The sequence below is a fragment of the Molothrus aeneus genome, chromosome 5, assembly GCF_037042795.1.
Source record: "Molothrus aeneus isolate 106 chromosome 5, BPBGC_Maene_1.0, whole genome shotgun sequence".
Classification (NCBI taxonomy): domain Eukaryota; kingdom Metazoa; phylum Chordata; class Aves; order Passeriformes; family Icteridae; genus Molothrus; species Molothrus aeneus.
In genome coordinates, this window is record NC_089650.1 from 28608858 (window position 1) to 28623665 (window position 14808).

A 14808-nucleotide genomic window follows, 5' to 3' on the forward strand; every position below is an offset into this window, starting at 1 on the left:
AATAGATAAATAATAAGTTTGTAGTCTGCTGTTTTGTTAATAGTCCCTCAGAGTTTGGGCAGTGAGATCTTTAATTTAGGGCCAAATCTTGTTCAAACACATACAGTCCTACACAGGTTAGTGCTACAATTTGGTGGACAAGAACAGCATTTATCTTGTTTTCCAGAGTAAAATAACTAAAATGAATATGCAACATTAGAATATGACTAGACAGTCCTCTTTCTTGATCTTTACCAGAAATATTGAGGGGCTTCATGATCTCTGTGCCACCCTTATTTAATTTATCTAATTGGGTTGGAAAGGATTTCTCAATACTCTGCTTAGATGTGTCTCATGGAGGTGGAGACCCACTTTTCTTCTGAAGATGGAAATAATACCTCCACTTAACCTTGGGCCTCTGTACTTTGATGGAAAAATTCTAAGAGATATTGTACAGTCTTACTAGTACTTTTTCACTTCAGGGAAAGTACCTTTTTTGTGCCTGGAAGCTCTGGCATACAGAATTCTTCTACTGGTAACAACACTGAGTCATGCAATAATTTCCTCCTTGCCGGTTGACCTGGCCTGTTGTTGGGAGGAGACACAAGTACATGGGGGAACAATGTGCAGCATCATCTCTAGCCACCAAGCTGGGATCTGACAGTTAAGCATAGCAAACTAAACTGTTGATGCACTCCTGCCACAGTGACATCCATCATAAGACTACTTTAAAATGGGTATGACAGTGGGTATGTGTTCTTTCTTTACTGACACCAATAAAAAAAAAAAAAAGAAAAAGGGAAGCTTAGTTCATTTAAGCATTGTCAACCTTAGGATGACAATGCTTAAATGAAGTTGATTCTGCCTGAAAGTGCAGTCTATGTAAGTTTGAAGGGATTTGATTTATCTGAAGGTAAGTTTAGTTTTTGTCATGCTTATCAGGTTGCTTATCAGGTGGACCATTCTTGTAATACTGTGGTTTTATTTATAGGTGACACTACCATATGCAGTTCTTCACGAGACACAACTTGAAATATTTTGATAAAATGAGATGCTTGCGGAAACGATCAGCAGTGTCGTTCTTAGGAATCCTTGTTGTTTGCTTGCTCTTCATGAACTTGTACATTGAGGATAGCTATGTTTTGGTAAGTTGCAAAGAAGTGATCCTGAAAAAACAAAACAGTAAAATACCCCTAGTAAAACGGTAAATTGTTGAGGATAAACTACATCTGAACTATTTGTGTGAGCTGTTTTTCAACATGTTTTGTATACGCTGCAAATCTCACCTCTGAACACTGCATTAAATGCTATTATAGAAATAAAATTATAAAAGAAAATTTACACCCATTTTATCTACTTTAAGCTCTTTGCATAAATAATTTCATTTTAGTGAGTTTATTTTTTGTGTTTCCTACTTTTTGTAACTCAGATTTTAGTCTGATGGGTTCAGTACTACAACATTAAAAATTAGACAAATGAAACCTAATGTAAGTTTATGATTTTGGAAAAAATTCTGGAAATATTTATGTTAGGAATTTCAACAAATAAGCTACTGGCAACATAGCGCAACTCTATGGTTTATGTGTAACCTAGGGGTGTTTCAGTGCTGAATGCCAAGTGAGCCCTGGAGACTCAATTAATGGATTGAATTTCCAGTTCTTTGGAGATTGGACTGGGCCCAGTAAAAAATCATAGTGGTGGAAAACTGAATCTTGCAAGTAGTAAAATGGCTAAACAGAATTTGTTATATTGTGATATGACTAGATAGTGCTGTCTTTATCTTGAATTGAATGGGGACAGTATGGATTTTCCAATATTTTGAAGTGTGAATTCTGATCTCATTTGCATCTGAAAAGAAACATAATAGTATGTCAAAAAGTGTAATACACAAGCAGTAAAATCCTTATGTTATTATCAGAACCATATATACAGTCATCATTACTTTAATTTAAAATATTATAATTATAAAATTAGTTATAACAGTACTGTAAATAATTACAATATGAATATTATGCTAGTACTTTTTTAGGCCATTGAAAAGATAGCCCATTCTTGTAGCATGTTACTCCATTACAGATGTATTTCTTTGTGTACCACAAAGGTATTTCACTTTTTTATTTATTTAACTTTTCTTGGTTATGATAAAATTTGACCTGACTTATCACTTTTTTTTCCTAGTGGCATTTTCCCTAATGTTTCTTCTCTGTTCACTAATTGCTTCAAAGTCTCCCAGATGTTTCTGAAAGTGTTTTTATTATCATTGCTAATGGTGTTCCTCTTGGCTTGTTTTTGAAATCTTCCTGCCTATTTGCCAGCTCCCCAGATGGCTCCATGTCTTTTTCTTAATTTCTCTTTCCCCCTCCCTGCCACCTTTTATAAATTCACTCTCTTTCATTGCTTCTCTCATCACAGTTCTGGCATGTTTGCATTCATGCAGCTCTCAGCCAAGTCTCTTGCCAAGTCTCCTGAGAGTTCTTCCAGGTCTCTTGATACCTTTATGGTCCATCAAGTGTTTTTCAAGTGTGTTAGGATGTTGACTTTTCAACTTATTTATTTAGTTTTATTCCCAAGCTTCCTGACCCTGTCTGACAGCTCCAAACACACCCTGTCTGGTGTGTTTTCTCTGCTGAGGTAAAAGATGAGCAATTTCACTGTTTGTGGTGAAGAGAAATATACTTGGGAAAAGCTTTTGAGCACAGCAGGCTAACCAGTTTCCCTCAGGGAACGAAAATCTGAAAGTCCTCAGAGCCCTAAACTGCAGCCAATCTCCTGCTGGACGAAGGTAACTGTTAGAGGGAAGACAACTGAGCCAGAGTTCCTCCTCACAGTCTCAGGCTGTGCAAGGGCTTGTGGTGCTGGTGTCTCTGGCACCAGATGTACCACAAGTGTCTTTTTCAAAGAGTTAGAGTATTAAAATGACATTCATTTTGGTAAACCCTAAGAAGGGAGAAGAGAAACTTTCTGGTTTTCCTCAAAGGGTCTCACATATCCAGAGAATCCCTTCACTGTTTTCTGCAGGGCATTTGCTGCAGAAATGGAAAGTGAGGGCCCATGTGGCAAAATAACTGAAGTATTTTGGGTGGAGGACATGCAGTTATGCAGTGCTGATACATGTGTATTAGAAAAGCAGTTTAAGGTGTTTCATCTGCAATGTATGAACTGCATTTGATCAAGCATTTTGAAGACATATTAAGCTAAAATATACCAGATATCACTATATTCACAAGGGAGTCTTCTACCTACTCAGAGTTGTAAGTGGATTGTAAGTGAAGCATGTGTTCTGTGCTCTTCTATGAATACTAATCACTGTTTTGGGCAATATGCAAAGAATTACACTATTGTAATTGACACAGCATCCTAAGCAGAGCAGGGCATCTTCATAAAGGGTGGAGAACTGTGGCACTTCATCCTTTGGCACCCACATGAATCTCCCAGCAAACACTGGAATGCAAGTAAGAGTTTAGTTAACAGAAGAAAGCCAAAACCATTCTAGGAAAATCTAGAGAAGAAAACCAAGAAGAGTTAATCAAGCTACTCAGCTTCACTGACCTCTACATAATCAGAGAAAGAAGAAACAGATTTTAATCTTTTGAAAAAAATCCAGATATCTGTTTTGCCCATCATTCAACAAAAGAATGAAAGAGCAGCTATTAAAAAGAAATGTTAGCCACAAAAGCCATTTATTAAAGAGAGGGCAAAAAGGAAAATTTTTGTGGTCAGTTCAGATATTTTGCTTGTTAAAATCAAAACATTTTCTTCTGACATTGTCTATTTCTAAAAATTTTATGTAGCAAAACCTCAGCCAGCAGAATAAGCTTCCATTCCAAGACCTTATGAAACAAGGAATTTCGGTGCTCCATTCTGGAACCCATGACACAATGTTTTGTTTGCTTCTCAGATATTAAAGAAAGGTTTTGAAAAAAGAAAGTTTTTGGACCAGCCTTTTTTCTTTTCCACCTGACATTTTTAATGGAAAATCTCCTCAAGTTTTGGTGTATTTTCTTTCAAGATCATCGAGTTACATTTTAATCTTGAACTTGATCATCAAATTTCCTCTCATAATTTATGAGCAAATGCAAAGTGGTACATAAGCACTTGAGAGAAATTACTTAAGAGACACTGAAGATCAAGAGAGCATAACAGTGCAGGTAGATGCCCCTGGATGTCTGCCAAAGATCTTTACTAAGCTCAGAAGTGGATTTTTTTACTACTTCTGTGCAAGAAAAACAATGAACTATAAATGGATGTAAGATCAGTTTACAGAAAGATTTATTTGTGCTATAAAATATAGCTTTGACACATTTTTTAATATTTATGCCATTAAATATGAGCACTGTTTACTGTTTCTGTGGTTGTTTCAGTTAGCAGCAGTACTATTACTGCACAATGCTCTCATTTAATGACAGATCCCAAAGTTTTAGTGCATTAACATATTGCATACATCAGAAGAAACAAACTCATTCATTCACGTGCCTGTCATCAGACTAAAATCAAACCACATAAATTAAATAAGCATTCCTACATTTAAATACAGTCTTCATAAGCTGTTAGATATTTTCTCTTTTCTTAAGGACTGAGGAGCAGACTTTCCCTGAGGCCCAAGGTACATTATGGGTAGGGCACTACTGATGAAGCCACTCTTTCCCTACTGTGCCTTTACCATCACTAGGGAAGCCTCTTGGAAGAGGACTGAAGAAGGAGGAATGAAGAGGAGGTGTGGTGATAAATGTACATTTTGACTAAGCCATCAAAAATGTTCTCCAAATTCAAAGAAACTTTTACTGTCTGCATGATCACATGCCTTTCTTCTTATCGCAAATCTGAGTCAAAGCTTCTCAGAAAAATGAGAAAAGTTCTCAAAATGAGCCAGATACCAGGATCTAGATTTGTCTTTCCTTTGCAGCAGTTTTGGTATATTTTTTAATCACAGAAACATTTTTTAAAAATCTTCTTTTTTTTTACATCTGTGAAAGTTATCCTATCTGTTGCTGAGTGATATTTTCTTATCCCTCTTTTGAATACCACAGCATTTTTTGGCCAGTAATTTAATATTTGCTACCTTTCCAGAGTTTTATGCAAAGTATTTTTTTTTCTTTTTCTTTTATTGTAATCTGAAGGTTTATGGTAGATTTTCTGTAGTCAAAATGTATGATATTCAGCAATGTCTGTTCGTTTGCGGGGTTTTTGTTTTCTTGTTTGTTTTTGTTTTAAATGAGGTGACATCTACATGCTTTCATGAAAGCTGAAACTGAAAAATGTTATTCTTGGAAACCTTCCTGTCCATGTTTCCTCTCTAACTGACATTCACAAATGTGTTTCTCTCTCTCTCTCCCTTTTTTTGTTATTTTTGTTTTCCTGCTAATAGGAAGGGGACAAGCAATTAATCAGAGAGACAGCCACACACCAGCTCAACCCAGAGCGTTATGTTCACAGTTTTAAAGATTTGTCTAATTTCTCAGGATCTATAAACATTTCCTATCGCTACCTAGCTGGAACACCTTTGCCAAGGAAAAGTAAGTAACTGCAATTTGAATATTGCAAAATGAGGCAATCTAAAAAGGTGTGAAATCCATATAGTCCCTGTGGTATTTCTATGCAAGAGGGGCTGAGTTAAGCAGTGACAGTCTCAAGAGAGTTAGTGGCCATTCTTGTGTGGCCTCTAGTCCAGACCTAGCAGCCTGATTACCTTCTGCCTGACTTGTAGATGCCCTGCAGGCAGCCTCCAGATGGTCTGTGGGAGCATAATTCCATGGATCTCCTCCCAGGCAAGAGGAAGGTGATTTAGGAAGCAGAAGCAAGGCACATGCTGGTGGTGTTCTGCAACCACCCTCTGAGACCATCTCTGTATAATTGGTAAACCCAATCTTAAGTATGCTTGGCATAACACAGATGCACCCCTCAGGTCCATTACCCTGCCAGCCCAGTAGCTGCAAATGGACCTCCTTGCTCCTTTAGCTGGGCTAAAAAGGAGAATTGTGCTCTTATCAGGACAGTAAAGGAGGATTCCTCTCACAGCCATCTGCAGATGGACTATTTAGTTATTCTTCACACATGGTTCAAGACTTTCCTCTAAAAGGGAAATATGGCCATACCTAGGTGTCCTTTGGGTTCCAAATCAACCATTTCACATACATAAACAAAACCCTGAAGTCCAAGCCCAGAAGGTAAAATAAAATAGTACGTGAGTTGCAGAAAGCTATAAAGTCTGTTCAAATTAGATTTGAAAAATCTAATGGCTCTGTATGCAGTGTAAATTACTTCTGGGGGTTGTGCTTCACTGTACCACTTCATTTGAGCAGACTTAAGCCTCAAGGGAAACCCTGAATCACTATCAGAGCAGTCTTTTACAAATGACTACATTTTAAGAAAGTTGGGGTAGGTTCAACTTAGGTACACATTGTCAATTACACAGTCTTAACATTTTTTCATCAGAAGCTACAAAAATAGAGATATATTAGCAAACATCTGAAAAAAAATTCTGATTTGGAATGCTGGTAAGAATACAATGACAGTGACTACAAAACACCAGAAATGAAATTTCATGTTTTATAAGATATATCTCTGTCTAGAAAGAACATAAGAGCATTAAAAAAATATTTGTACAAGCAAGGAGAGAAGTTCTACTTTAAAATAATGTCTAAATTGAATGGTGTTCCCTTTAAAATGCTTGATGACTCCTGAAAAAGGGTTAGAAGAAAAACTACCAGCAAGGAAAAACTAGACAAATTCACCTAAAAATGAACACACTGAGAAATCACTATCCATGCAAAATTCATAAAACTGCAAAGTTATGCAGAGACGTAACTAGACTTTTAGAGGGCTTAAAATGATAGAAATGCTGCATTTGGTAGTTCCTTGCTTTCCAAATATGGTGTGAATAATCCCCTCACAATCCCCTTTCTTTTGGCAGATTTACAGCCTTATCATTGCATATGTGGTTTTGTCTACAAGACATAAACATACACACTGCTTTGGCATTTGTCCCCAGAGTGCTACTCCTGGCTGTAAACAAGTGAATGTTTAACACAATAGTCTCCATATGTCCATTATGCTCGCAATATCACACCTCCTAATGAAAAGGCAATAAATGTCCTTTGTCGCATGCAGCTCCATAAACTCACATACCAAATTTCTCAGTCTTCACCATTCACAAGGTTTATTTAATATAAACACAGCTCTGGAGAATATCTTTGTGATAAAATTGCTTCCAATATCAGATTCTCAGTTTCTGTTTGAACTGTCTTTTGTACAGGGTATCTTACAATTGGACTATCCTCTGTAAAACGGAGAAAGGGAAACTACTTGCTTGAGACCATCAAGTCCATATTTGAGCAGTCAAGCTATGAGGAACTCAAAGAAATTGCAGTGGTAGTACAGCTGGCAGATTTTGACTCAGCCTGGTGTGAAGGCATGGTCCAGGATATTTCACAGAAATTTGCGCATCACATAATTGCGGGCAGATTAATAGTTATTCACGTCCCTGAGGATTACTATCCTGTACTGGATGGCCTTAAGAGAAATTACAATGACCCTGAGGACCGCGTGAAGTTCCGATCAAAACAAAATGTAGATTATGCTTTCCTTCTAAACTTTTGTGCTAATCTTTCTGACTATTATGTGATGCTGGAGGATGATGTTCGCTGCTCAAAGAATTTTTTGACTGCTGTTAAGAAAGTAATTACCTCACGAGAAGGATCCTACTGGGTGACATTGGAATTCTCCAAGCTGGGGTACATTGGAAAGCTTTACCATTCCCATGACCTACCACGCCTGGCCCATTTTCTATTGATGTTTTACCAAGAAATGCCTTGCGATTGGTTGCTCATCCACTTTCGTGGGCTGTTAGCTCAAAAGGAAGTGATACGTTTTAAGCCATCTCTCTTCCAGCACATGGGATACTACTCATCTTACAAAGGAGCTGAAAATAAGTTAAAGGATGATGATTTTGAAGAGGAATCCTTTGATATCCCAGACAACCCACCTGCAAACTTGCACACCAATATGAATGTATTTGAAAACTATGAGGCAAGCAAGGCTTACAGCAGCATTGATGAGTACTTCTGGGGCAAAGCTCCTTCTACTGGAGACTTCTATGGGATTGTATTTGAAAAGCCCATTAAAATCAGTAAAATTAAAGTTGTCACTGGAACTGAAGATCGGCAAAATGACATTTTACATCACGGGGCCCTGGAAGTAGGTGAAAAGATTGTAGGCAGTAAAAAAGGAAGACAATGTACAACTTACTTGAGACTAGGGGAGTTCAAAAATGGGAATTTTGAAATAACAGATGTAGAGCACAAAGTTCTGTTTGATATTAACTGCATGAGAATACTTGTTACTAAAAGTCAAAAAGAATGGCTGATCATTAGGAGCATTAGCGTCTGGACTTCTCAAACACCAAATCAATAGAGTGAGCGACCTGAGAAGGTACAGGGTGCATACAATCAACTGGGTCACAACTGGTGCCACTCCCCAGAAAAACAAACACTTCAGCTCTGCACTAGAGACACAGAATATCTGGGGAAATCACAAAACAAGTAAAGCAATTTATTTTTTACCAGTTTGGTCAGGCAATATACAAACATTTATTTGTTGAAAATTTCGAATTTTATAGAAAACAAAAGGTTCTCAAACCTCTCTTGAGATCTTTAAACCCTTTTTTTATTATTATTTCTCTGTAAGAGAGATCTTGTGGACTATACAGAACAAAAAAAAATCTGTCTTATAACTGCCAAAAGGTTTAAATCTATGCCCATTATGTTGTGAAAAGAAATTGGGTTGCACCTTATGCACATAAAAATTTTAAATCCTATGGTAGTATGCATTTGTACTGTAGTTGGTAATGTGTTTCTTTTCCAGGCAGTTGTGACAAGATCTGTCCTGAAACTGGCAGCTTACTTCTGAGCACTGTAAGAAAATAATGTGGCTAGTCATTGCAACTTCTTGTCAAAAGGGAATGTATAAAATTATAAATCTGACATGACAATTATGTAAAAAATAGATAATTGCATCTGTTTTTCTGTCTCAACAAATATCCTTTGTTCTTTTTCCTGGCTCCTTTCACTGAAATGAGCACTACTTGGATTCTATATTACGTAAGGGACCAATTTATTCTCCTTACTTGTTCAAATTGCCTCACACCAAGCAAGCCTTCTGCTTGACTACCAAGGTCAGTATCAAACCCAGGTACCTCAAGAGCAGCATATGTCTCTTAGAGAGGCATCTCAAGAGATCTCAGCTTCAACATGTTTTGTTCCTTCACGATATGGAGAACTCCCTCTGAGAAATTTGCAGACAGCTGAATACTACAGCATGGTTTCCAAGGGTTGTCATACCTTCCATATCTACCTGCCCATGCATGATACAAATGCAAAATGTGCTGGGTTAATCAGTTGGGGGTGAATGTAATCTCCAGTCTGTCCTGGATGATCTGTAGTCAACAGAAGAGAAACAAAATTAAGAATCCTAATACAATGAGAAATTAATATATTTCTTAATTAGGAGGGTTTTGGGTGTTTGGGGTTTTTTTTAAATTTTTTAATTCTGATTGTATTAGTATCGTAGACATCTTCCCACTGCCTCTGGTTATTTCCTATAAATATATTTTGCCTGGCTTTAGACAATAAGCAGAAAGGTTCCTCCAGTCCATATGACTTCAGTGTTAGCTCTGGGCTTCCAGTGGATCACACAGGGAATCTATATAGCATATGATTTACACTATATGCATAGATTTAGATTTAGAGAATCTATGGGGTTTTATTCCTCTAAGAAATTCCCTAGATTGTCTCAGTAGACACACTAAGAAATACATGAGTTGCAAGTGTGACAGAGATGAACATTCTACTGTCAATCTCATGAAAGCTGTGCTTATCATCTGATTGCATTTAGGGGGTTTAGTTAAACCTGGAAGGCAAGAATTAAATTTCAAGAATTTCATGCTTGCACTGACAAAGACTGAACTAGCTACTGGATGAGTACATACAAACCTAAGATGTCTATTTCAGAAGGATAAATTATTTTTAAAATCTACACAAAACATCAATGCAATTGATTTTCCTGGTTCATAAATCTGGAGTCTAGCTTTGGCAAATCGTCCAATACAGAGGTAAGGTATATTGTCAAATAAATCTTCTGATATATGCTTCTATCTAATTCAGAAAAAGATCTTTTTCTCAAAGAAAGTCTTTGCTTCTTTGTTCCTTAATGTATACCTAAATCTCTAGTTTTTTACATACATATCTTCAATAAAATAAATTTAAAGTGTCATACGTGTTCAACTGGAAAAGGAAAATTAAAGCTCTCTTTAAAAAAAGGGAAATACATACTAATTTTAAATTATTATAAATACTTATGAAGGACTTTTTAATATTGATATTCCACATTTCAAAAATAATTAGCTGGTAATTAGTTATTAGTCAATCCCCATTTTTTTTTAAAATAAGCTGTCAGTCTTCTATAGAATCACAGAATGGTTTGGGTTTAAAAGGACCTTAAAGATCATCTAGTTCCAACCCCCCTGCCATGGACAGAGATTTCTTCCACTGGATCAGGTCACACAGAGCCACATCCAGACCAGTATTGAACACCTCCAGGGATGGGGCATTCACAACTCCTCTGGACAACCTGTTCCAGTGCCTTGCTGTTACCACAATAAAGAATTTCTTCCCAATATCTATTCTAAACCTACTTCCAGCTTCAAGCCATTCCCCCTTGTCCTGCCACTACATGCCCTGGTAAAAAGTCCTTTTCCAGCTCTCTTGTAGGGTCTCTTTAGGTGCTATAAGATCTCCACAGAGCCTTCTGTTCTGCAGCTGAACAACCCCAACTCTGAGCCTTTAATCATAGCAGAAGTGCTCCAGCCCTCCAATCATTTTCGTAGCTCTCCTCTGTATCCACTTGATCATTAACATGTAATTCATTAATTTTCCTTGATCCCTAACTATTAGGGCCAAAACAAACATTACTAGGTGTCATGGTTTGACACTGGCACAATGCCAGTGCCCCCATGAAGATACCTTCTCCCTGGTTTCTGCTGTGAGATGTGACCAGGAATAAGTAAAGCAGGCTCTTACTTAGGGAAAAAAGAACCAGAACTTTATTAACTACTCTACAACTACAGATAAAAAGGAACACACACACAGGGAAAATGAAAACTTCACAAATGTATTTCTTCCTCTCCTACCAAATTTCCAACCCAATACATTTGTTCTTCAAATCACCAACTCTCAGTCTAGCAGCACCTTTTAGACAATCAATCTTCAGTTCATCAAGAGGAGAGGAGTCTTTCTTGTACTATGGGCTTCTCCTGGAAACACAGCTGAAGCCTCTTGTGTTTCTGTGTCACTCGTGGCACCGCCTGGAGTACATCTGCCGTCGTGACTTCTTCCTTTTCATGTCCAGTGCTCTCACCACTGAACACGGACTAGAACTGCTTCTAGGGTTGTCTTTTAAGGATGCTCTGTCCCGATCCAAAAAAGGCACAGTCTCTCTTTTGGGACACCTGTCCCTACAATCTCTCCTTTGGGACACCTGTCCCCCCCAAATTTTTTCGCCCCCTGGGGCCGAGGGGCATCAACACTGAGCAGTCTCTGTATCACAAACAATCTCTCTTTTGGGACACCTGTCCCCCCCATATTTTCACCCCCTGGGGCCGAGGGGCATCAACACTGAACCCTCTTGGTTCTGAGGCCATTGCTTCCCTCTAGAATGCAGTCTCTGTATCACAAGGAACATGGTTCTGTCCATGGCTATACAAAAAGAGTCTAGCAAAAGCCACTCTATCATCTCTTCCCACTAGGATTCTTCTCTATTCTTCTACTATCTCTCACTCGCCCAGACCTCTCTCACACTGGCCCATTTCTTTCTTCATCTTCTACTCTATCTTCTAGAAAAGGTCAATGTTCTGTAAAGTTCTCATTCTCTAAAAAGGGGTTAAAAGCTCTTACAAGCGGCCGGCTGAATCTCCCCCCTTCTTCTCCGTCCCAGCCGTGCTGCCGGCGCAGGCCCATGTTTATCAAGTCTCAAGGTTACAGTCCCAGGCAGCGGCTCTCTCTCTCTCTCTCTCTCTCTGTGTCTCTCAGGGGGGGCTGCCCGATGGCTCCCGGTGTCTCTCTCTCTCTCTCTCTCTCTCTCTGTGTCTCTCAGGGGGGGCTGCCCGATGGCTCCCGGTGTCTCTCTTTCTCTCTTTCTTCCACCCTTCCACCCCCGGGCTCAGGCCTACCTCTCTCGGCCTCATGGCTTTCCCCTCCCCCTGCCCAGCCAGCAGCTGGGCCGGGGGAGAGACCCGAACTCTTTCCCGCTGGAAACCCAAGAGGGCCCTCCCAGGGGAGAGCTCTGCTTTTAACCCCAGAGTGTTCTCAGAAGCGTGTCCATGTCTCAATGGTCAGGTTAAATGCCAATATTAAAGTCTGAATATCCATTGGCCAAAAACACAGCATCTCAAAAAACACATTTCCTGTCAAACCACCACACTAGGTTAAGCAGGAATCTTTACTTTTATTCAGAAATGCAATATGTCTGAAGCAGTTTTCTAAATTAGAAAATACACTCAATCCCAAGATTTCAAATATTCTTGCAATCAAAACCATAGACAATGTGAATGGCTAGTACAAATTAAATGTTCTCAACATAAGCCTAAGCAATCTAAATGGTATTTTTTAATTACAAGCTGAACAAAACTGCTCTTCTTTTCAAAATAACACTTGTAATGGATCTCATCTTTGGCACAATGGCTTAGCAGCAAGATCTCTCATCTGGTTTTTACCACTTTTAGGAGATCACACCCAAAAATGCCCTCAGAGAAAGCTTTCCTTGGCTTTGAATACTAGTAAGTGCTAGGAATGAGAGGCATGCACCATTCTTACTGTTGAATTTGACCTGGCTTTGAAGAAATAATTAATACATTTATTCCAGCAAATCCTACAATTCAGTTATAAAAGCTAATGTTTTGAGCACTCACTGTAGGGCATCCAGCTTCTCCTTCACTGAACACATATCTTATCCATCATATTCACAAAAAAATGGTTACCAGATTCTGGAAGAGAGAAAAAAAAAGAAGCCATAAAATATCTTTTTGTGGCACCCAAAACTGGCCCAGCACTCAAGGTGAGGCTGCCCCAGCGCAGAGCAGAGTGGGACCTACTCCCTTGCCCAGCTGGTGATGCTGTCCCTGATATCCCCCAGGGCAGGGTTGGCCCTTCTGGCTGTCAGGGCACTGCTGACTCGTGTTCAACTTGCTATCAACTGTAAACCCCAGGTCCCTTTCCACAGCTCTTCTTTGCAGCATCTCATTCTCCAGTCTGTCCATATATCCAGGGCTGCCCCATCCCAGGTGCAGAATCCTGCACTTGCCCTTGTTGAACCCCATTTGGTCAGTCACTGCCCACCTCTCTAACTTTTTGAGATCTCTCTGCAGGGCCGTTCTGGGAGTTAACACATCCTCCCAGTTCTGCATCAATTGCAAACTCACTTGGTATCCCTTCCAGTCCTGCATTTTGAGTCGTTTCTGAAGATGTTGAAGAACACAAGATTGAGAACGGAGCCCTGTGGAACCCCACTAAACGACAGGACCCGAGTCCAATGTCACCCGAGTCCAATGTCACCTCTTTCATTATAACTCTTTGTGAGCCAGTTGCTATCCCATCACATCACATGATGTGTTTATCCAGCTGTGTGTTGGATTATTTTCCAGAAGAATCCTGTGAGAGACACTATCAAAAACTTAGCTGAAATCCAAGATCACATCAACCACCTTCCCTTGATGAACTAGATGGGTTACCTTGTCATAAAGGGAAATCAGGTTTGTTAACCTGGACTTCCCTCTCATGAAGCTGTAGTGGCTGTGTCCAATGACTGAGTCATCTTTTGGGTGTTTTTCACCTGAATAATCATCATAACATTACCAGGCACTGAAGTGAGACTGACACTTTCCACAAATACTGAAAATATTGCACTGTGGTCCGGACAGTGATGCATCTGTTCTGAACTTAACTACATGTATTGTTCCTACTAACACCTTTTGGGATTGCTGATTGTATAACATAGGGAATTCTTGGGAAGTAAAATATTTTTCACTTCAAATTAAAAGAAGAAATGAGCCCTTACTGGAGAATAAACAAATCCAGGACATGGCAATTTTCAGGACCACCAGTTTTAGAATATTTAAGATAACTACTATGATATGGGTAATTCACTAAGATTCTATACAAATGTAATATTTTTTAGATCAATCTGATATGGTGCTCTGGTGCTCTGTTTTACTGTCTGGTCAGTATTCTCCTATGTAAGACACTAATGTTTTCGCTTTTATAAAAGGACATTGGAAACCTGTTCATTATTGAATTTCTACAAGTTAAATAAAGAGGAAACTATGACACCTTAGAGAAGATTTCATTCTGGAAACTTATTAAAGCAACAAACCCAATATCTAACTATCTTAAAAACTGCAGATGACATCAGTTTTCATTGTGAAGCATTTCAGGCAATTTGATGGAAATGATAGTTCTTACTGCTCTCTAGTTAAATTTGCAATTCTGTTAGACTACATTTAAATAAGTATTAAATTATGAGCTGTAATACAGATCATGTGTCATGAGCTCTAGCAGTGTCATACCCTCAAATGGTAAAGTATAACATTTTGTAAAAACAAGTGGAAAATACACATGTATCATAATGAAAACAGATGATTTTTATGTCATATGCTATATACAAAGACAAATTAATTAGAGCATCTCCACCACTCCATAAGCTTTTCAGATAAAGCAAAATAAGGGGCTTAATTTTTGTTTTTCAATCCTTAGTCCTTGAAGACAAAAATTATTAAATTTATAC

At 38.6% G+C, this 14808-nt stretch overlaps 1 protein-coding gene across 7 annotated transcripts in view; it reads left to right on the top strand.

Moving 5' to 3' along the window:
- MGAT4C (MGAT4 family member C) overlaps positions 1-14365 on the top strand; it is a 326567-nt gene extending 312202 nt beyond the window's left edge. For all 7 annotated transcript variants that reach the window (XM_066549702.1, XM_066549703.1, XM_066549706.1 and 4 more), the window contains 3 exons: positions 971-1124; positions 5345-5492; positions 7232-14365. In XM_066549702.1, coding sequence (XP_066405799.1) covers positions 984-1124; positions 5345-5492; positions 7232-8388 — 1446 coding nt within the window. In that variant the 5' untranslated portion in view covers positions 971-983 and the 3' untranslated portion in view covers positions 8389-14365. The remainder of the gene's footprint in view (positions 1-970; positions 1125-5344; positions 5493-7231) is intronic.
- Positions 14366-14808: the final 443 nt, after the last annotated feature.